We start from the raw sequence: 23,389 nt of genomic DNA, 5'->3' as shown, positions 1-23,389 counted from the left end.
TACATTATTGATTTACGTTATGGATCACCTAAATTTGCACAAATACTTTTAATTTTAAAAACAGTGTTCATTTGTATATGGATATATTATATTTATACGGATTAAGATATATCTTTTTTAGAGCACATAGTGCACTTTATTAAGTCAGACAACCAAGTTGATTTATGCACATCCAGGACCTTTATACACAATTCCACTGGATAAACATTCACTGAATAGGCAAAATCTTTCCCACTCCATACTGCCTTCCCACTAATGGAATACACACCTGAATTCACCAGGCTTGGAAACAGTGCCTATCTACTTCTATTCCTTTTTACGTTTTTTTTAGGCAGCTTTAGAGCTGAAATCAGAATATGTTACATATGAACGTATCATCCTACTATTGTCGTATATAGGAATGCCTCAAAAAATTACTCCCTTATTTGCATCAGTAGGAACTCTGGATTTTGGCCAAAAACTCCGGAAAATTCAAAAGATTACTGGGTCTTCAGGGAAACTGAAGTACCGACTGGATGACTGGAATAATGATGTTGGAGTTATGCCCCATACACACGGTCGGAATTTCTAAAAAAGAAAAAGTCCGATGGGAGCTTTTCATCATATATTCCGACCGTGTGTATGCCCCATCGGACTTTTTATGTCGAAAATTCAGACTGACTTGGATAGAGAACATGTTCTATATTTTTCCGACGGAACAAATTCCTATCGGGAAAACCGCTTGTCTGTATGCTGTTCCGACGTACCAAAAATGACGCATGCTCTGAAGCAAGTACGAAACGTCCTATGTGTTTTCCCGTCGTACGTGTTGTACGTCACCGTGTTCTTAACGGTTGGAATTTGGCGTGACCGTGTGTGTATGCAAGACCGCTTGAGTGGAATTCCGTCTGAAAAACCTTCAGAGTTTATTCCGACGCAATTACGGCAAAATCGGTCGTGTGTACAGGGCATTAGAGTCTCCAGTCAAACGGGATGGAGTGGTGAGTTAGGGTTAAAGAGGAGGGGAGAGCTAAGAGAAGAAGGGTACCGTCCTCTGTCCTCCTCCAACATTTCCCTCTGGCCACATCCTCAATTGGTGGTAGAGAGGCAGATTGTTGCCTGCATATTGTAACTATTGCTTGTTTTGTTGCAAGTGTAGTCCATGCCATTTGACTAAAAAGCTGTCATTATAAAACCACACCCCACCCTAATTCACTGCAGTGCAATAAATGAACCTCTTCTACCCCAAGAGTTTGATGCTGCTTACATAGTACACCACTATCTGCTTCACACCAGTCTTGGGCATATACAATAGAGTTCCAAAGGATATGGTCATTTTTGTCCTGGTGTCATCATCTTTTTTAGCTATTCAGTTCCCCATTACAATTGAGTTTCAGATATATGTAGTCAAAATAATTTCAAATTCATTATTTCTCCCTTCTGCCTGTCGATATTACAGAGATTGTTCATATTACAGTAATCCTGGATCTTCAGCTGGCATCTAGTACAATTTGTCATCTCTGTGTGGGATGAGAAATGTGTATTTATATTAAAGCAGATTCTCAGTGTGTAATTAACAGTGAGTACCCAAAACACAAGATGTCACAATAATCCTACTCAGGCAGTGATGGGGTGACACCACAGAACAATAATGAAGCATCTGCTGCTTCTCTGGCGATGTAACTGAACAGAACGTATGCAGAGGAAAAGATCATTCCTCACATACACATGTATACATTCTATTATGTATATTTATATAATAGAGAAATGTCTTACATGCTGATGTCACCTTCTCCCATTTCAGACATCTGTTGCTACAAGAAAGTCACTCCGTTCAATGGAGGAACTCCGCTTATACAGCCGTCTGCGTCTGATTTCTATTTCAGCTGGAATCAGGTTCCCAATGCTGTTGGTGAGGCTATACTCCCTTTTACTGCAAAATACAGAGAAACCAGTGGATTTGAGGTATTTGTTGGTCATTTCAGTCACTTAGAGCCAGTGTTTGGAGGCCTTTATCTGCTTCTGCTTGTGAGACCTCACCTAAAGCCAGAGGTGATGTTGTTGCTGCTTGGCACTGTGAATCTCAGACCGTGAAAGCACACAGGTGAAATATTTGCAGAAGATACTGGAGTCAATTGGTGAAGGGGTCAGAAGAGCATGGCTATATAGTAGGAGAGTATAGCTAAGTTTTTATAGGGAAGTGTCAGCACAGTAGACTTCTAGTGGTATGGGTCAATAGAGTAAAGGTAAGTGATGGGGAAAGCATCAGAAGAGTATGGATAGATGGTAGGGGAAAGTTCAGGAGGAAACAAGTGGAAAAAGGGATAGCATCAGAAGAAAACAGGTGGTGGAACGGGCAGGGTCAAGAGAGTACAGATCGTAGACAGAATAACTTTTTATATATCTGTGAAGATACTGTGAAAATCTGAGTAACCTAGGCATCTTTAGACATAATCTGTTATCTGTCTGTCCAATAGTATGCGCTTTCCCCTACATCTTGGCCTTCACTACTGACTCCATAGAGATCCGGCTCGTTGTGAATGGCAACTTGGTGCACACGGCAGTGGTTCCAGAGCTGCAGCTGGTGGCGTCCCGGGTGAGCTGTGCTAGGGGAAATGGATGAGGATGATGGATGATGGTGGATGGGTGCATGGTTACATTACAGACTACTGGCAGATGAGTGCATGGGCAAAACAAGGACTGATGGTGGGTATGTAAGTAAAATAGGAATCACTGGGTGGTGGGTACATAGGTAAAATATAGTTCAGTGGCAGGTAGAGTGTGTATAAAAACAAGGACTGATGTTTGGGGGGTGCCTTGGTTAAATGGGGACCAGCAGCTGGTGGGTGTGTGCATAATTGGTACTTCTAGTAAATGGATTAAAACTAATCACTGTGTGGGTTACCCTGGTAACAGAAATATGTGGATGTTTTTCAGCAATTTCTTTATTAATAAACAATATTATTGTATAAATAATATAAAATTACAGCAGTAACTAAGGCAAAAAAAATGTAATGGAAGCAAGCATCCCATGACTGAGGTCACAGGGCTTGTGTGTTTCATAAAAAAAAGTCAGCCCTGGTTAGGAGTTTAGCATTGCGGCAATGGGGCCCTGTGTTCAATATACTCCAGGAACACTTTCTGCAATGCGTTTTGTACATCTAATGTTGTTTAGGGTCCATATTAGATTGCAAGGCCTTTCAGGGAAAGGATTAGTGTAAAATTTGTGTGAAGAGTTCAGGAAGTCTTGGTTTATGCCTTACCTTTGTTTAAGTGGGAAGTGTGCTGCTTCTGAATGTTAATATTCATACCTCAATGTAATAAAAACTGGGTGCTTTGCTTCTGGCCTGCACTATTCAAATATGTGCATTCTCAGGAAATTCTGCTCTGCTCACTGTGTTAGTGCTGATGAAAGTGTGTACCAAGAAAAACAGGGAAGTTTCCACAGTCAATTTTTTTGGGGGGGAAATGCTAGCTGCCTGGCTGTCTACTAATTTAAAAGGCTTCTATACTTTTGAGTCACTGAGCTGCGACAAGTATAAAGCGCAGGAGTTATGAGTTGACTGAGTGCAGAATGTATTGAGAACAGAGACAGGTAGGCAGCTAGCAATTTCAGAAGGAGATCAACAGCAACAGCCTCCGAAATTCTCTTAGAACAGGTTTCTTGCTGCTTTAGTGCTTTGTCTCCCCTAGAGCTGTAAAATTTCCAGAAATTTTGAAGCCATGGAAAAAAAAAACAATTTTTCCTCCTTTTTTTTCTGGAAAAAATTGAAATTTTCAGAAACATTTTAAGAAAAATTCAGGGTGGAGTAGTTTTACAAATTGAAAGTAAGTTTTTGTACACTGAGAAGGTGAAATGCAGTGTATATAAAAGTATTATGCTTGAAATAAGAGTACAGCTTATTCAGTATATAAACTAAGCTTGCTTTTTAAAAAAACATTTTTTTTAATTACAAATGGAATAACAAGAACTGTAAAGGTTAAGAACATTTCAACTATACATGAGAACAGGTAACCAGCCCCCTTTTGCTCATAATAATTTAAAATTCAGTTATTGACAATGCTGATCCAGAAGCATATATTGCTCTTGCAAGAGCTTGATCAATTTTCCTCTGATTTTCAGGTCTCATTTTCTCTATAAATGAAGGGATTGTGTATTTTTGAGAGACTGTGATTTGTAACACTTCCTTACTTGAAGATGCTGCTGGTGAAGAAACACTTTGTGATGATCCAGATGCAGCAAAAAGAGAATGAGAACTCTGGAGGGAAAAGCTACTTGCATTTTCATTATGGTTCTCATCATTTATTTCCATAAAGTATATTTAATGTCTTTAGGACACCTCTGACATGCAAGGATGTGTTTTGTCATCCTGGTAGCATTTGGATAAGAATATTTTTTCTTACAATATTTGCAAATTGTAGCTTCGTTCTCTGCAGAAATTGCACTGTGGAAATGTTTCCAAACTCTAGATGTTGGTCTCACTATTTTACCAAGAGGAGGAAAAGAAATACCAAATTGCTGACCAGGCTATAGGGAAACATTATGCAGTGATGGTGGAGAACATTAATAGGAACAATTTAAAGGTTAAATAAGATAAACTAATTTGTCAGACAAATTTACCCTCGTCAAATAAGGCCTGAGAGGACAGAAACGATCATCTACTGTATCCCAACAATCACCCAACGGTAGGAGATACAAGATGGCACCCACAAAAAAACTAAACTGGAACCTTTCTTCTACAGTGCCCCCTACTGGCAGAATGCATATTTCTCTTGTTTGAGAACTGCAATGAGAAGTACAGTGTTACTTGAACTGTATTCCAGGATTTGCTTGTCTTCAGCTGAGAGAACTTGCAATGATTTAAAACTTTGCATGTTATGTAGTTTGAATACCATTTCATAGATATATTGGGATTTTAAAGGTGCAAATATACAAAACAATTTTTTAGAAAAATATAACAATTTTATTTAAGAAACATTAAAATCAATATATAGACATACAAATGTCCTAAGTGACCATACAATACATAAACAAATGCAGCCTGATTGAATCTCTACATGTTTCACCACATCAATGGCTTCTTCAGGAGATTTGTTATCAGACACTGTATATATAGTCGCTAAGACACAAAAAATAAATATAGACATTTTAAAGACACAAAATATATTAATTTACCATTTTAAACACATGGATACACCTTATATTATAACTTCCTGAATCGGCAAAAAAGGGAGAGGGCCTAAACAGCAAATCTTGGGTCTGATAGTTACTTGTATAGTCAATGGATAAGTTTGAAAAAAAATACAAGCTCCAGAGTCATAGGGATGGATCAGTTAGATCGATTGGTAAAACCATAGAGAGAGGCAGATAAGTGCTCACTAGAGGTCCGTCTGTGAGGAAGACCGTAATTAATCAAAATCACCATGATAAAGATTAATAATCCCAGTCTATGGTAAGATAGCCTACCTGAGGACAACAATTGTATAAAAACAACTCCTAAATACCAGAAACTCAAGTTTAGATTTACTTCTTAGATATCAAGGATGCCACATGGGGTATGTTGATACAGCTCCAATTTATATAGAGCCACCCAAGGAATACTGAAAGACATAACCATAATCAAAAGTCAGTGCAGTTCTTCAAACAGCCAAAAAACTGACCGCCCTGCATACATGTTTGCCATTCAAGGAAAACTCATTACCTGCCGTGGGAAAATCGCCAATGTCCTCTTCCTCTCCTATGCTGGACCATCGCAACTCAACTGTTGCTGGCCTCTATATATTCCCCTTTCACCTCCGAATGGCGGTATTGGTGCCCAAAAAGGGGTGCGGACACCTCAGAAAACCAGTGCACATGTCAGTCATGCCGGAAGTGACGTCAGACGTCAAAAACATCAGACGTCCAACGTGATGATGGAAAAGAAACCCTATAAGGAGGCCTAGTTAACCCACAAACCTCCCAGATTCTACACCAAGATGATTTAAAGCAGCAGCTTTAAATAGGGGACAAAACAAGTACAAAGGCAGATGGCGCCACCTAATGGAGTCCAGAAAAAGGACAACATCTGAATGACGCCCCGGGCGTTCGTATGGTTACCTAACCCAGGTCCATTCCCTAAGAGTTAGACTAATGGCCAAAATTCTAAAAGTAAATGTCTCAAAAAAGAGACATAAACAAAACTTTAAACAAAAGATGACTCAAGAGCAAAAATTAATCAGAAATTGTTATAAACTATATCTAGAATAAAAAGAATGCCTATAGAATGCTGCTCAAACCTTAATTTTTGCCGATCAAGATTACAAATCAATATATAATGCAGAGAAATTATAAGTTCAAACAGAACATAAACAAGAAATTATTTATGCGAAGTGAATGGCAAAAAACCTACAGAAAAGGCTTAAAGCTGATGGATTCATTCAATCCTGGATACATGGTGGCAGCCAGAGAATGAATCCATTCGGTCTCCAGTTGAAGGAGAATTTTGTCCACATCTCTGCCTCTTTCATGTGTGGGCACATATTCAAGAGCACAGAATTTCATCTTTGATGACTGGAAGGAATTATAGAGTCCCATCTGCCTACTAATCTGTGTCTCCATTATCTTTTTAAATACAAGCGAATTGTTATAAACTAGATATAGTTTATAATTTCTAATTAATTTTTGCTCTCGAGTCATCTTTTGTTTAAAGTTTTGTTTGTTATGTCTCTTTTTTGAGACATTTACTTTTAGACTTTTGGTCATTAGTCTATTTCTTAGGGAATGGATCTGGATTAGGTAACCATACGAACGCCCGGGGCGTCATTCAGATGCTGTCCTTTTTCTGGACTCCATTAGATGGCGCCATCTGCCTTTGTACTTGTTTTGTCCCCTATTTAAAGCTGCTGCTTTAAATCATCTTAGCGTAGCATCCGGGAGGCTTCTGGGTTAAATTTAACTATGCCTCCTTTATAGGGTTTCTTTTCCATCATGGCGCTGATGTGCGTGTCATCAAGTTGGACGTCTGACGTCATTTCCAGCACGACTCTGACGTGCGTACTGGCTTTCTGAGGTGTCCGCACCTCTTTTTGGTGCCAATACTGCCATTCAGAGGTGGAGGGGGATATATAGAGGCCAGCAATGGTTCAGTTGCGATGGTCCAGCATAGGAGAGGGAGAGGACGTTGGCGATTTTCCCACGGCAGGTAATGAGTTTTCCTTGAATGGCAAACATGTATGCAGTCCGGAGGGTTTTTTGGCTGTTTGAAGAACTGCACTGATTTTTGTGGTGTTTGATTGTGGTTATGTCTTTCAGTATTCCTTGGGTGGCTCTATATAAATTGAAGCTGTATCAACATACCCCATGTGGCATCCTTGATATCTGAGAGGTAAATCTAAACTTGAGTTTCTGGTATATAGGAGTTTTTTTACAACTGTTGGCCTCAGGTAGGCTATCTTACCATATACTTGGATTATTAATCTTTATCATGGTGATTTTCAGTAATTGCTGTCTTCCTCACAGACAGACCTCTAGTGAGCACTTATCTGCCTCTCGCTATGGTTTTACCAGTTGGTCCAACTGATCCATCCCTATGACTCTGGCACTTGTAGATTTTTTTCAAACTTATCCATTGACTATACAGGTAACTATCTGACCCAAGATTTGCTGTTTAGGCCCTCTCCCTTTTTTGCTGATTCAGGAAGTTATAATATAAGGTGTATCTATGTGTTTAAAATTGTAAATTAATATATTTTGTGTCTCTAAAATGTCTTTATTTTTTGGCTCTTAGTGACTATATATACAGTGCCTGATAACCATTCTCCTGAAGAAGCCATTGATGTGGCGAAACATGTAGAGATTCAATCAGGCTGCATTTGTATGTATTGTATGATCACTTAGGACATTTGTATGTCAATATATTGATTTTAATGTTTATTAATTAAAATTGTTATATTTTTCAAAAAAAATAGTTTTTTATTTTTGCACCTTTACAATCCCAATCCTCTAAATTTTTGATATGCTATGCACATATATAAGTGATCTCAGATGTCCAGCAAATAATATTTCTTCCTAGATATATTACTTATCATTGTAAAAGAACATATTCGACACTTCCTTTTTTTTCAATTTTTCCAGAAAAAAAAAACAAAAAACGGCTTTGGAAAAAAAAAAGGGTTTTTTTTTTTTAATTTTTCAGTTTTTTCCTGGTCTTCCCATTTCTATTCTCCTTACATCCCTGATGTGAACTTTTACTCTAAAATCATGACATGTCACCAATCTGTAGACCATGGAGTGCAGTAACCTGTAGCAACTAAGCCCTCTTCATTGTTTTATTTGGTTGCTATGATTTTCAGTATATCATTGCACTATTGCATTAAGGAATCCCAGTGCCCCCCTTCCAAATGTTTCCTTTAGAATCAGAAGTAACAGGCGTGTCTGTGTCTTTTCTCTCCAGTCTGATATCTATTTTAAGGCCTCGGCAGCGGTGAGCACCTCATCAAATAGCAGCTCAAAGGACACAAGTTCGCACAGCTCGCCACAGACCCCGACCGGCTATGAACTGCCAGTTTTCCCTTCTTTACCAGCAGAAGGTAAACAAGTGTATTCCCACTCTGTTCTGTTTGAAGAACACAAAGATTTCTAGTTACCACATGTGTCATCTGCCCCAGGAAAAGATGGAATTTTGAGCAAAAATAACTTCCCTCCTTTAACAAGGATGAGACAACTCACGTTAAGACCTCTCAGCACATCTGAACACTGCATCCTAGGTGCAGTGTGTCTGTTATTGCTATGTACATGAACATTGCCCTATAATGCTCATTATGACATTTGTTAACTGATTTTTTTAACTGTGACAACATAATCTTCTGCAATGAATGTTCTTTAAACCCTATAATAAAAATTAACTGAAAGTGAAAAAAGAGACTTTTGACTTACCTGTACAATTTTCTTGTTGGAGTGTATACAGTACAGGACACAGGCATTTAGTCATAAAACATGGTTTATATATGCAGGCTACCTTCAGGTGACTGGACACTAGTGGAGTTTGCTAGAGCAGCCACTGCTGCGGGAGCTGAAGATTTTTTACCTTAATGCTGAGAATACATTAAGGTAAAAAAAATGTATTTAAAACCACTTTAAACCACCTTGTGGCCAAAGTGCACATCAGCTGAGGTCTGAACATATACCTGGTAAGGCCTAGAGACTCACATGAATGGAGGACCAGGTGGTAAACTTGCAGATCAGAGATGCAAATGCCTGATGTTGGAAAACACAAGAGACACCAACAAATCTGGTGACATGAGCTCTGATAGGAAAAGAAGGAACTCTGTCCCTAAGGGCATAAGTTCTGAAATTAAGTTGTCTGATCCATCTGGCAAGGTGGAAAAGGAGGCAGGATATCCTCTACATGAGCTTGTAGGGAGGACAAAAAGGGACTCAGTTTTGTGAATAGAAGCTGTAACTTCTAGGTAAACCTTGACAACACATAAGCAATGCAGGGAAATTTTCTTGGCGTGTTGTGGAGTAGGATAGAGGTAGAGCAGGACAATATCCTCATTGAGGTGCAAAGAAAAAAAATGCCTTGGGTAGAAAACAAGTGCTTGGTCTCAAGACTACTATGTCCCTGTGCAATACAGGGAACATCTCCTTACAACAAAGCTCTGCCAGCTCAGAATTATGCAATGCCCACTATGAAGGGAACTTTGCTGTACATGTGATACTTCCACAGGGATATCTGTAATCGAGTCTCTGTAATATAGAGATCACCAGGTTCAGATCTCAGTAATATTAATAGATCAGGTCTATATATACATTGTACATTCACATCAGTCCCTACCCTCAAGGAGCTTACAATCTAAGGTCCCTAACTCACATTCATATACTAGGGCCAATTTAGACAGAAGCCAATTAATCTACCAGAATGTCTTTGGAGTGTGGGAGGAAATCGGAGTACCCGGAGGAAACCCACACGGGCACAGGGAGAACATGCAAACTCCATTCAGGTAGTGTCTGTTGGGATTCGAACCAGCGACCCTTTTTACTGCTAGGTGAGAGTGCTACCCACTACCCTGGTGGCCATGATGTCCCATCTGTTTCCCCCACTGTTGACAGAGATTCTGGAAGATCCCAGGCTGCAGAGGCAATTTCCATCTGGTCTATGCATTGAGCCGGAATGTGAATTTCCACCAAGGAGAGGATCAAATTTGTTTCTCTAAGGACAGCTTGTCTTCTGGTTCCCCCCTGATGATTTATGTAGGTCACTGATGTGGCATTGTCCAACTGCACCCTGACTGTGTGACCTTGCAGAGGGGGGGTTCAGTGTTGTAGAGATAGTCTGGTGGCTCTGCAAAATGTTGATAGGGAGTCTTGGTTCTGCTAAAGACCAGGTCCCCTGGACAGTTAGGAAGTTGTAAACTCCCCCCAAACCAGTAAGGCTGGCATCTGTTGTCACCATCTCTCAGGTCATGGGAAGGAATTACTTTCCTGAATCAAATGCTGAGTTGGAAATTCACCATGCCAAGAAGATAATGGCCTAGCTAGAGAGAATCATAGGAACGATCCAGAGAGTGGATCTGTTTGTTCCACTAGGTGAGAAAGTGTCCTGAAGTGAAACGGGGGAAAAGTGACTGCCTCGAAGAAGGCTCAGAACCCTCATGCAGAAGGGTTGCCTTTGGGATCTGAGAGTACACATGTGGGAAATTAAGGAGGTAATATTTTCTGGCTTGGGTTGTGTCCAAAATTTATCTCAGGTACACCAGACAGTGTGAGGGCTACAGTGCAGACTTTAGAAAGATAATTAACCTGCCAAAAGTTAAGGAACTGAATAATCTTTTACATGTTGGCTCCCAATGTCAAGGTGGAAGTGTCCTTCAGTAGCGGGTCATCCAGATATCCTGTGACATGGTTGCCTTGGGTCTACAGAAGCACAAGAAGCATGGCTAGCACATTTGTGAACAGTCAGGAGAGCTCAAATAGTAGTGCTACAAACTGGAAGTGCTGGTCTCCCACACCAAAGCATAAAAAGTGTGTGTGGTGTGGAGGGAAGATGAGGAAATGTAAATAAGCATTTTGTATCTCTACTGATGCCAGGAATTTCACTTGGCTGAGAGAAGAAATTATAGATCTTGCTGATTCCATCTGGAATTTTGGTACACAAAAAAAAAATCTGTTAAGAGCTTACCAATGTTGGGCAGATACATCTATTTGGCACTGAATCCTGCACTAGGCACTCATCTTGACACTTTGTTGCAATGAGCAGCTAGCTGCAGGAAGCCATGTAGGTCCAGGGCTGTTGTCCACCTCTATGGTTCCCAGACTCTGTGACAGGAGAAGCTTGGACTCCTAATAGATCCATCGTCATGGACAAGGTGAGTTTCCCTGAAATTTAAACCATTCTTGGCTGCATAAAAATCAGAGTTCTTAGACAAGTGGTTGAATAGGCGTAGGAATGGGGAGTTCGCCTCTGCTGCTTTTAAAAGTATTTCCACTTTATTTACATTTTGGTGGTCATTTCCCATTCCCGCTTTGTGTCAAGATAGTGAAGTAGTTGCAACACGCCTCCTAACTGACTCACTTCCACCTGCCATATTGATTGAAAACATGCACACCATGTTTGCTGCACTACAGAAACACAGCTATTGAGCATAGTAAGTGCCTGGGCTATAGCAGCTTCAGCATTCTGGACATGCAAAACCTCATTCATTTCACATCTATTCTGTGAGTACCTCACTAGCAGTGGTATATCATAGACGCTAGGTCAAAAGGGCTGAATAACAAGCGCGCTTCTGATGGCCTGTAGGAAACTCAAAACACCACTCAGGATGATAGCTTTTTCCTTGTCCCGGGGCAATGTCCTATTATGACACAGGACTGTTATTTTTGTGCAGCCAAGAATTGTCTAAATTTCTGAAAACTTACCTTGTCCATGTCAGTGGATCTATAAGCAGTCCACCTTGTGAGCTGCCAAACTACTAACCCAAAATGGAAATTAAACTGAAAATCAGCTGCTAACACTTCCCACACCTCCCTAAATGTGACAATGCAAACTGGTATAACAATTGTGCGTCGCTAGAAATGAAAAATGAAAAAACTTTAAAACTAATATACATGTGTAGCACAAATGAAATAAATAACTAGAAAATATATTCTGTGATGCAAAAGGTAATTATTAAACGTCCAAAATAAAGTGCACGCGCTCCAAAGAATCCTTAATATAATTGGCTTGAAAAATATTATCACCTCTCTGTCTATAAGTATACCAAGGCGTGTTTTTATCATGAAAATGTGAATGTAAATCTATGTGGAATTTAAGTTGCAATAAACCTGTTTTAAAAACGCTATCACACTATTGCAAGCCTCTATTGTTTCTGCATGTGATATATATGAGGAGACTGCTGATAGCCAGGAGGAAGCAGTGGCTTTTGATCTGCATTTTAATCAGGAGGAAGGAGTGATCCTTGTATCAGCATTTAAGCCAAAATTAGCCGCCACAGGAAAGAGGAATCACAGGAGGATTTTTTCAAGCTTATTATAATTATTTACTACAGGCTTTTATATAAAGCCCTTAAAGTGATACTAAAGGATCTTTTTTTATTTTTTTAAAATAACAAACATTTCATACTCACCAACACCGTGCAGCTCGTTTTGCACAGGGTGGCCCAGAACATCCATTTCTGGGGTCCCTCAGCATCTCCTCCCCGCATTAGATAACCCCCTTGGAGAAGGGGGTTACCTTGCGGGCGCTATCAGGAGTCCAGCGTTCGGTGTCCATAGAGGCCGAATGCAGGAGTCGGCCCCGCCCCCCGATGCCTGCATCACTGGATTTGATTGACAGCAGCGGGAGCCAATGGCTGCTATCAATCTATCTAATCAAGAGCCGGGAACCCGTGGAGAGACGGACAGCGAGGATGCGCCAACGGAAATTCGGGGCTCAGGTAAGTAAAACGGGGGGGCTAGTGACTGCAAGGTGTTTTTTCACCTTAATGCATAAGATGCATTAAGGTGAAAAAACACAAGCCTTTACAACCCCTTTAAAGGTGAGGGTACATCTGGTGGAGGGTGTGCACACTGCATGAAGACACCATCACTTTTTATGTTTTCACAATGGACTTTTAAATATTATATTATTAAGGATTCTGTGCAACACACGGAGCGCATGCACTTTATTTTGGACGTTTAATAATTACCTTTTGCATCACAGGATATATTTTCTAGTTATTTATTGCATTTTGTGCTACACATGTATATTAGTTTTATAATTAATTTTAAATTTTTGATTTCTAGCGCCGCACATTTGTTATACCTATAAGGACTCCAGGCTTCTCCTGTCAGAGTCCGGGAACCATAGAGGTGGACAACAGCCCTGGACCTGCATGGCTTCCTGCAGCTAACTATTCGTTGCAACAACGTGCCAAGAGGAGTGCCTAGTGCAGGATTCAGTGCACAAAGCAAACATTACAGGCCAGCCCTACACAGTGGGGTCTGAGTATGGTCCCCAAGGTAAATACTGAGTTACCTATCCCAAAATTGCCACATAGGCCTGGGTAATAAGTAGTGAATTTTTGGTAGAAGTGTCTGAAGAAAAAAGCAATGGTTTAAAATAAAAACACATTCTCCTAAGGAGAAGCGGTGCAAAACCAAGGACACTAGAAAAAGACAAGTGTTATGAAGTGAAGGGGTTATATGAGCATGCTCTAGGGATGGCCCTAGCCAAGTTATTTGCCAGTGTCCAATAACCTGAAGGTAGCCTGCATATAACCCATGGTCTATGACTATAGCCCATTGTCCTGTACTGTACAATTAGGATTATATATTTTATTGCCTACAGTCTGGGTAGCAATTACCATTAAGAGAGGACTCATAACAATCAGATGTTACATATCATCCTCCAGTCACAAAGATCATTCCCTGTTTACATCAGTAAATGTCACAGGTCAGCGGAGGGGTCCTCAAGAATTAAATCCTGTCTGCTCTCATTTGAAGACATGGCTTTTTTGTGCACTGCAGAACACCAGGATCATCATAAACATCATCCACATTTATAAAAATCACCCCATGGCCACCCAATGTATATGGAGAATATTCATGATGCAGTTTAGTGACACTGATAAGAAATTAGTTTATGCACAGGAATTTTTTTTGTTGTTGAGTCCTCTGCTCGCTATACAATAGCATTTTGTAATATTTCCCATTTATTAGTACAAATCGGTCCGGTATCTAGACAATTTCTTCCAATTTATAAATAGATACTATAGAGACCACAGATGTGCATAGCTTGGGGTTCCGGTCTGCACATTCCACATCTTGGCTGTGTCTGGAATATTTTGACAATTCTGAATCCAGACAAGGAAATGAGAGCAGATGTTGCTGAGATATTATTTTATATTAATAAACTTAACTTCAGCCACTTGTTTATTTTGTTTATTGAGGGAATATAGAGAAGGTAGTGTGAGCATATCAGCATGAACTCACTCTGCTAAGCTTCTCCCCTTGCTGTTGCCTGTCAGGGGACTGTTGACATGAATGGTGGAACAGGTAGAGCAGCACAAGTAAGAAATCAAAGAGGGACCCCGTGGGGCAGATATATGCATAGAAAGCATTTCACCATCACATGATGAGAGTAGTAAATATTGCCCTTTGTTTCAGGGGACATCCAGTACAGAAACATCTACAAGATCCCACTTAGTAATTTAGTCGGAAGAAGCATTGAGCGACCTTTGAAGTCCCCAATGGTCCATAAGGTCATCACGACTCCGACGTCTAGTGGTATCGCTTGCATACCTGTCACCCACTCCCTGTCACTGTCCCGTATGGAGATAAAGGAGATTGCGTGCCGGACAAGGAAGGAATTACTGGGTAATGATCTATAAAATGCACTTTTAGCTCTTTATTCCAATAAACTTGTTTTCAAAATGTTTTGTAAAATTCTGTACAGACTCCACAGCAGATGGACTTAAAGGATTGCAATGAGTATAAACACAAAATTTGATTTAACAGATCATAAATGCCAATAACATACAGTGATGATCTAATCAACTATAACTGACCCAGGACTTGTTTTGCCATGTATGTTTTCTAGGAAATGAGCAAAATGCAATAATCGTTCCTCAGTCTTTCTCCATAGCTTCTGCAACAGACATCACTGCCTTCCAATGTTGTAGAGGAGCTGGCCATATCTGGTTGGTTATGTCACCACTATCCTTTCCCCTTCCCTTATATACCTGATGACAGCTCAAATGGTGTCTGGGGGACCCCTTATGGTTAAAGGTGACTTCCAGATAAGTCCCTCTCCCATAGACCCCCCACAACCATTGGCCAGGGTTGTGGGAAAAATGCCCTTGTCCTCATCAACATAATGACAAGCTGGCAAGGTACCCCTCCCTTTACATGTTGAGGGCATGTGGCCTGGTATGATTCAGGAGGGGTAGGAAGGCACATGCCTACCTCCCCCTCCCTTTCCTGGTCAGTCAGGCTGCATGCTCAGATTATTTGTGTGGGTATGGATTTCCTGGGGGATGTCACACATTTTTTACGTTTTTTTTTTTTTTTTTTTTTGCATTAGGTACCACCTTAAAATTCATACCAGACAAAGGGTTTGGTGTGCAAAAAAATGTTTTTTCATTCTTGCTGTAGGATGTGCTATGCCAAAAGTGAAATTTACAAAGGAAAGGAATTATGTACAAAAATGGCAACCACCTTAATTTATAACTAGCTTTTACAATAAGGGGCACATAGAAGGGCTTTGGGAAGCACAAACAAAAAATTTCCCAGTACGCTTACCAAGAAAAAAGAAAGAAGTGACACGGTTTAACAATTAGTGTTAAAAACAGATGTTTTAATTGCACATTTGCACATATGTACGGATGCTGCACTGCCTCCTCAAGGCCCCACTGTAAAGTGCATTCCTAACTTTAATATTTTATAGTCTCCAGTCTGGAGCATATATAGCAATTGATTAATTAAGGGTAAGCATGCCTGGAGGCAGCTCCTTCCTCCTGATCCGGTTCCCTCTCGGCCTACAGACAAATGACAGCCGGCTGGGACACCATTTCAGGTGGACGTCATATGACGTCCTCCCGTAACACGTCACGGGCCGCGCTGCTGTACAATCTGACCAATCAGTGTACCAGCCGCTGCTGATACCATGTGATCACTGTGATCGATCACATGACAATTGTACACAATGGATGGCTTTCATTCATGCCATCCATTGTGTTGATCTCTGTGATTGGTCATGTAATTACCTGTGGCCAGTCACAGCTAACCACAACAGTAAACACTGAATGAATCAATTTAATTTATTAAAAATGGTTGCTTATAACAGTGAAATTCACTGGTATAAGCAATCATAATGTGTAAGGAAAAAAAAAAATCTTGATCACTTCCCCAGAGTAGTACAATGTTACTATTGTAACATTGTATTTTTCTGGTCACAGTGTGTGAAAAAATCATAAAAAAGAGCCAAAATGTAATTTAAAAAAAATTGAAAAAAAAATATTTTTAATTTCTTCACTTTTCAAAAAATTGTGACAAAAAATGACAGCTTCAAAAAAACTTGCCGTGCCTCTTACTAAATACCTTAGATTGTCTACTCTCCAAAAAGGGATAATTTGAGAGATATTTGTACTGTCCTGGCGTTTTCGAGCCCCAAGAAATGAGATAGGCCCCCAGTAAATCAGGATTGATCGATTTTCAGATGTATAGATGTAGCACCCTGGAGTTTAGGCAGGATTGCTCCTAAATTTACCTGCCAGGAATAATTACCTTGGCTAATTGTTAGGGATCAATTGATTTCTCCCTAAGTCTGGCATTGCTGCGCTTTTCTCTTCTGCCGCTAGGTGGCCGGGTACTTGGTGGCATTAGATACGAGAAGGGCAATGCAAGGTCAGAATATGGGCATATGGGGCATCTCAGCCAATGGGCAGGAGTTTTCTTGAATCCCTTGGCCTGCTGGGAGAACCTATATATTTGGGTGGAGTCAGGTGATCGGGGTTCTGTGCCACCTGGATGGCTGTTTGGGTGGACGTGTTGTATTGCCCAGGCTGCTAGGCCAGAGTTTGGGCCTATCCAGGGCACATCTGGCTGCTAGGCTGTCTGAGGGCCTATCCAGAAGCAAGAGAGTAGCGCAGGGTTGGGATTACCAGGGACCACAGTGAGTAGCTGAAGCAAGTACTGGAGCAGTATTCTCACCAACCAGGTAGGGTGAAGAATCAGGAAACTTTAGCGGGTATTAAGCCAGGGACCCAGCCAGTGGAGGTGACACTTGCAGAGCAGCCTTGTATGTCAAGCCAGGGACCGAGCAGGCCAGTGGGGTGAAGCTTGAGAAGTATCTTGAGTGCCAAGCTAGGGACCCAGCAGAGAGGCGGGGGGTGACGCTTGAGGAAGATACTACCATGAAGATTGGAGGAGCTCAAGGGATTCAGTGGCAGTGGATCATCTAGTCTAGGGAGAGACTGGGAGCTCAGTGGGCTGAAGAACTACAAGAAGTGATTCTAGTGGAAACAAAGGAACTGTTATACTTTGGGCTAGAAACTGGTAAAGACTGTTGCCATAGGAGACAGCATTCTTACACATGCAGATGTGGCATCTTGTTGGATGCCTTTCCCTGCATGGCTGTCCTCCTGTTGAAGTCTCAGTCTGCCAATTAATCTTGCAACTACCTAAGGGTGTCCTGGCCCTAACCCTCTCTCCCAAAGTTCTGTTAAGAGAAATAAAATCTCTTTTGCATTCAAGAAGTGTCTGGCGCCCACTGAATCTAATTGCATTTCACCCACCATGCCTCACAACCCACCATATACAGAAGGACGTCAGCTATCTCTGGCTCTGGAGGTTCTCATTAGACCGAAGGAGGCCTGGGATTTTGCTACCTATACCATAGTTTATGAACTCTATAAGGCCCCTTTCACACTGAGGCGGTTTGCAGGCGGTATTGCGCTAAAAATACCGCCTGCAAACCGCCCCTAAACAGCCTCCGCTGTTTGTTCAGTGTGAAAGCCCGAGGGCTTTCACACTGAAGCGGTGCGCTGGCAGGACAATGAAAAAAGTCCTGCAAACCGCTTCTTTGGAGCGGTGAATTCACCGCTCCTAAACCGCTCCTGCCCATTGAAATCAATGGGACAGCGCGGCTATACCGCGGCAATACCGCGGCTATAGCCGCGCTGTACGAGGGATTTTAACCCTTTTTCGGCCGCCAGCGGGAGTTAAAACCGCACCGCTAGCGGCCGAATATCGCTGCAAGAACGACGGTACAGCAGCGCTAAAAATAGCGCTGTTGTACCGCCGACACCCCCACCGCCCCAGTGTGAAAGGGGCCTTACTTTCCTACAGACTAAATAATAAACACCGATTTGAGTTATTTTCACCAAAAAAATATAGCAGAATATAGTTTGGCCTAAATTTATGAAAACAGATTATTTTTGTGCAAAATTTTATAACAGAAACAAAGAAAAAAATGGTTTATTTTTTTTCAACATGTTCTCTTTTTCTGTTTTATTTAGGAAAAAAAAAAAAAAAAACCCAGTGGTGATTAAAAACCACCAAAAGAAAGCTCTATTTGTGTGAAAATAATGATAAAAATGTAATATGGGGACAGTGTTGCATGACCGCGGAATTGTCATTCAAAGAGCGATAGTGCTTAGAGTTGATATTAAAGTGGTTAAAAGCGCAGAGACACACTAGAAGCCCAGCAAATCACAGTTGCAGCTGAAGTCACTCAATGTGTCCCACATCATTTCCAGCAAGCAAGCTACACAAAAATAGCAACCATCCCAATTTATGCCTAGCTTTTTCAGCTAAGGGCCTGGTATGTATTTTGGGGGACCTTTGGGTTCTGTTTGGGGAATTGTAATTTCCCCGATTTGGGGAAATGTAATTTGCTGGTAGTTTAAAACTTTTTTCCTTTGTATAATTCTGTTTGCTTTGTTAGGCTCAGCAATGGCATGCAATGCCAAGCTGCTGCTATCATCTACTAGGACCCCCAGTTCCTTTTCCATCCTAGATTCCCCCAGAGGTTCTCCCTCCAGTGTATAGATTGCATTCATATTTTTGCCACCCAAATGCATTATTTTACATTTTTCTACATTAAACCTCATTTGCATGTAGTTGCCCACCCCATTAATTTGTTCAGATCTTCTTGCAAAGTTTTCACATCCTGTGGAGAAGTTATTGCCCTGCTTAGCTTAGTATCGTCTGTAAATACAGAGATTGAACTGTTTACCCCATCCTCCAGGTCGTTAATGAACAAATTAAAGAGGATTGGTTCCAGCACAGAACCCTGTGGGACCCCACTACCCACCCCTGACCATTTCGAGTATGCTCCATTTATCATCACCCTCTGAACTCGCCCTTGTAACCAGTTTTCAATCCATGTACTCACCCTATGTTCTATGCCACCGGACCTTATTTTGTACAGTAAACATTTATGGGGAACTGTGTCAAATGCTTTTGCAAAATCCAGATACACCACATCTACGGGCCTTCATTTACCTAGATGGCAACTCACCTCCTCATAGAAGGTTAATAGATTGGTTTGGCAAGAACGATTCTTCATGAATCCATGCTGATTACTGCTAATGATTGACCTTTTTTAAAAACATTTTTGCAATTGTACATGTTCTCCAGGGAAGTGCCCACCAAAAATGCTATTTTATTGGCAACGCTTGCCTACTAGCTGAGAAAATGGGCATTTTTTTTTTATTTGACAGGTTCTGCTCCCTCTGCTCCTAATTTTCATTTGGGTTCGGCGTCCACAATTCTTTGAAGTTCACTAAACCCTGCTCAAACCAAACCCGTGGCAAGTCAGCCCTTCCTTACTCCTTATACATCAGCAGAATGTCTGGTGGAATGCCCATAACCCAGACCTCATGTGGCATGGTGGTACAGTTGGGATTTCACTGCAGAGCTTTTCTAATTTGTTTCTGGTATTTCCCATATTAAGGTCTTACTGGTGACACAAAGTCTGAAGGGTCGCAGCGGCAAAAGAAATTTGCAAGAAAAGCAGTGGAAGAGGAGACTAAAGAAGAAGCCATTCGATCAACCAGCACTGAAAGGTAAACAACAACCTGACATTATGCAATTCTGCAAAGTCATTGCTCACTGCTGGTGGAGAGGGATTTTCTAGCTGCGGCATTTTATGGCGCAGATTGCTGTTCCAGATGTTTGAGATGAGTAGAGACTCCCTGTCAACTCACTGACAAAATGTTCAAAGTGAGGTTGCCACAGAAGAAATGATGGTATCAGATGGGGCTAAAAAAAAAAATAGTTGACAGATATGTACCAAAATTTAATTTTCCTGTTGCCTTCCTTCGTCAGCACAAATGGGTTTAGCTCTGCTTCTAATGCCGCGTACACACGATCGGACTTTACGGCATACTTGGTCCTGCGGATCGGAGTCCGTCGGACAGTTCGATTGTGTGTGTGCTCCAGCTGACTTTTTTTCCCCAAAAGTTCGACGGACCTAGAAATGAAACATGTTTCAAATCTTTTCGACGGACTCGAGTCCGGTCAAAAAGTCCGCTCGTATGTATGCTAGTCTGACGGACAAAAACCGACGCGAGGGCAGCTATTGGCTACTGGCTATGAACTTCCTTGTTTTAGTCCGGTCGTACGTCATCACGTACGAATCCGTCGGACTTTGGTTGATTGTGTGTAGAAAAGTCCGCCGGACAAAGTGCTGTAAAGTCTGGTCGTGTGTGTGGATAGACCCTTTGTGAGGCTTTTAAAGTGATATTAAACCCCAATTTTTATTTCTTGTTCCAGTATTTTACTGGGTAGAAAATATGTCATCACATTCAGATATATGCATATAGAACAGAAAGCCAAAAATTATCACACAGGGAGAGTATATAATTTACAATGTGTAACATCATAAAAATCCCCACTCTGAGAATTGTAGGCAGATTAACCACTTCCATACAGGGCATTTTCACCCCCTTCCTGCCCAAGGCAATTTTCAGCTTTCAGCACTGTCGCACTTTAAATAACAATTGCGCGGTCATGCAACACTGTACCCAAATGAAATTTTTATCATTTTTTTCCCCATTAATAGAGCTTTCTTTTGGTGGTATTTGATCACCCCTGCGGTTTTTATGTCTTGCGCTATAAACAAAACAAGAGTGACAAGTTTGAAAAAAAACACAATATTTTTTACTTTTTGCTATATAAATATCTAATTTTTTTTTTTAAACAAATTTTTTCCTCAGATTAGGCCGATACGTATTCTTCTACATATTTTTGGTAAAAAATATCCCAATAAGCGTATATTTATTGGTTTGCGCAAAAGCTATAGCGTCTACAAAATAAGGGGATAGATTTATAGCATTTTTATTTTTTTTTTTTTACTAGCAATGGCGGCGATCTGCGATTTTTATCATGACTGCGATATTGCGGTGGACACATCAGACACTTTTGACACACTTTTGGGATCATTCACATTTATACAGCGATCCGTGCTATAAAAATGCATTGATTACTGTATAAATGTGACTGGCAATGAAGGGGTTAACCAGGAGGGGGCACTGTAGGGGGTTGTAGGGGGTTAATTATGTTCCTAAGGAGTGACTCTAACTGTGGGGGGAGGGGACTCACAAGGGGAGGAGACCGATCGGCGTATATACACCAAAAGGGCTTCTGGCGGTAGTGGATTGGATGCATTAATTGAATTAAAATAGTTACAGAGTGGTACTACTAATACTGGAAGAAATTTTTTTGTAATGTAGATTCGTCAGCCCATCCGGCCCTGGACTCTTTCCTAATGGCAAGGCTGCTATCACTCTACTCAACTCCTCTACTGTAATTGGACGTTTAATTTCTTCTATAATTGTTTTAGATAACATGGGCATTGATACTTCTTTAATATAATCCCGTATCTCATTCCTACAATAGCTCTCTTTATCCCCTGTTATCGGTATATCCGTCTTGGGAATGTTATATAACGCCTCAAAAAATCTACCAAATTCTGTCGCTATGGCTTTAGTTTCAACCACCTTCTTACCCTGTACTAGTAGACTATGAACATGTCTAGAGTCTTGTTGTTTTTTAAGTTGTTTAGCCAATAGCCACCCACACTTATTCCCCTGTTCATACGACCTATTTGCAAAGAACCTAATTTTGTTTTTAACTCTGTGCTCTAGGCACTGTGAGAGCTCTACTCGTAAGCTCTCCAAGTGCCTACTATCTACAGGGTCGAGATTTTTCTTATGTTTCACCTCCAATACATTGATTTTCTCTAGTAGTTCCTTTATCTCTCTCTTACTTTCTTTTTTAATATATGATCCATAAGCTATCAATTCCCCTCTTATAAGACCCCTTTCACACTGGGGCGGTTTGCAGGCGGTATTGCGCTAAAAATACCGCCTGCAAACCGCCCCTAAACAGCCTCCGCTGTTTGTTCAGTGTGAAAGCCCGAGGGCTTTCACACTGAAGCGGTGCGCAGGCAGGACGGTAAAAAAAGTCCTGCAAACCGCTTTTTTGGAGCGGTGAAGGAGCGGTGCATTCACCGCTCCTTCACCGCTCCTGCCCATTGAAATCAATGGGACAGCGCAGCTATACTGCGGCAGTACCGCGGCTATAGCCGCGCTGTACGAGGGATTTTAACCCTTTTTCGGCCGCCAGCGGGGGTAAAAACCGCACCGCTAGCGGCCGAATACCGCTGCAAGAACGACGGTACAGCAGCGCTAAAAATGTTGTACCGCCGACGCCCCCACCGCCCCAGTGTGAAAGGGGCCTAACTGTTTTATGAGCCTCCCACACCGCTTGCTCTGACACTTCCCCTGTCTAATTTATTTCGAAATATTCTTTTATTTTAATGCCTAGTTCCTCCACTATTTCCTCTTTATCCAATAATGACTCATTCAGGCGCCATGTTCGCTCCAAGTGACCCATTCGAATTGGACAAAGAGTCAAAGTTATGGGGGCATGATCTGACATAGTTATGGATTCAATTGTACTCGTGAGGACATTCTCCAAATAAAATTGGTCTACTAAAAACAGGTCCAACCGCGAGTACATATCATGTGTTTTAGAGTAGTAACTAAAATCCTTAATTCCTGTATGCATTACCCGCCAGCTATCTACAAGATGTTGTGAACGTAGAAGTTGCTTAACATGCTTTAAGGCTCTGAAGGACAAGGCAGTTCTACCTGTTGATGTGTCTATACTTGGATCCAACACCAGATTAAAATCCCCGCCCACCATTAGACATCCTTCTCTAAATTTTTCCAGTTTTCTAAATGTTCTAACAAGAAAATTAACAGACCCTTCATTTGGTGCATAAATCGATGCGAATGTATACCGTACACCATGCAGTGTACCCTTCACAAATAGGAAACGTCCCTCTGGGTCACTCTGAAGGGTCTCCGTTTTCCATGGGCAAGACTTCTTAAAGGCAATTGTGACCCCTCTTGCCCTTGCAATTGGTGACACTGCATGGTACCA

General features: G+C 41.2%; 1 protein-coding gene across 3 annotated transcripts in view; it reads left to right on the top strand.

Moving 5' to 3' along the window:
* The window catches only part of GARNL3 (GTPase activating Rap/RanGAP domain like 3), a 418,412-nt gene that overhangs the window by 386,452 nt on the left and 8,571 nt on the right, over positions 1–23,389 (top strand). For all 3 annotated transcript variants that reach the window (XM_073599520.1, XM_073599519.1, XM_073599521.1), the window contains 5 exons: positions 1,784–1,891; positions 2,457–2,575; positions 8,412–8,547; positions 14,603–14,812; positions 19,893–20,004. In XM_073599520.1, the coding sequence (XP_073455621.1) occupies positions 1,784–1,891; positions 2,457–2,575; positions 8,412–8,547; positions 14,603–14,812; positions 19,893–20,004 (685 nt within the window). The remainder of the gene's footprint in view (positions 1–1,783; positions 1,892–2,456; positions 2,576–8,411; positions 8,548–14,602; positions 14,813–19,892; positions 20,005–23,389) is intronic.

This window comes from Aquarana catesbeiana, linkage group LG09, assembly GCF_042186555.1.
Source record: "Aquarana catesbeiana isolate 2022-GZ linkage group LG09, ASM4218655v1, whole genome shotgun sequence".
Lineage (NCBI taxonomy): Eukaryota > Metazoa > Chordata > Amphibia > Anura > Ranidae > Aquarana > Aquarana catesbeiana.
Note: the sequence above shows the minus strand (reverse complement) of the source record. Positions and strands in the feature narration are given on the sequence as shown.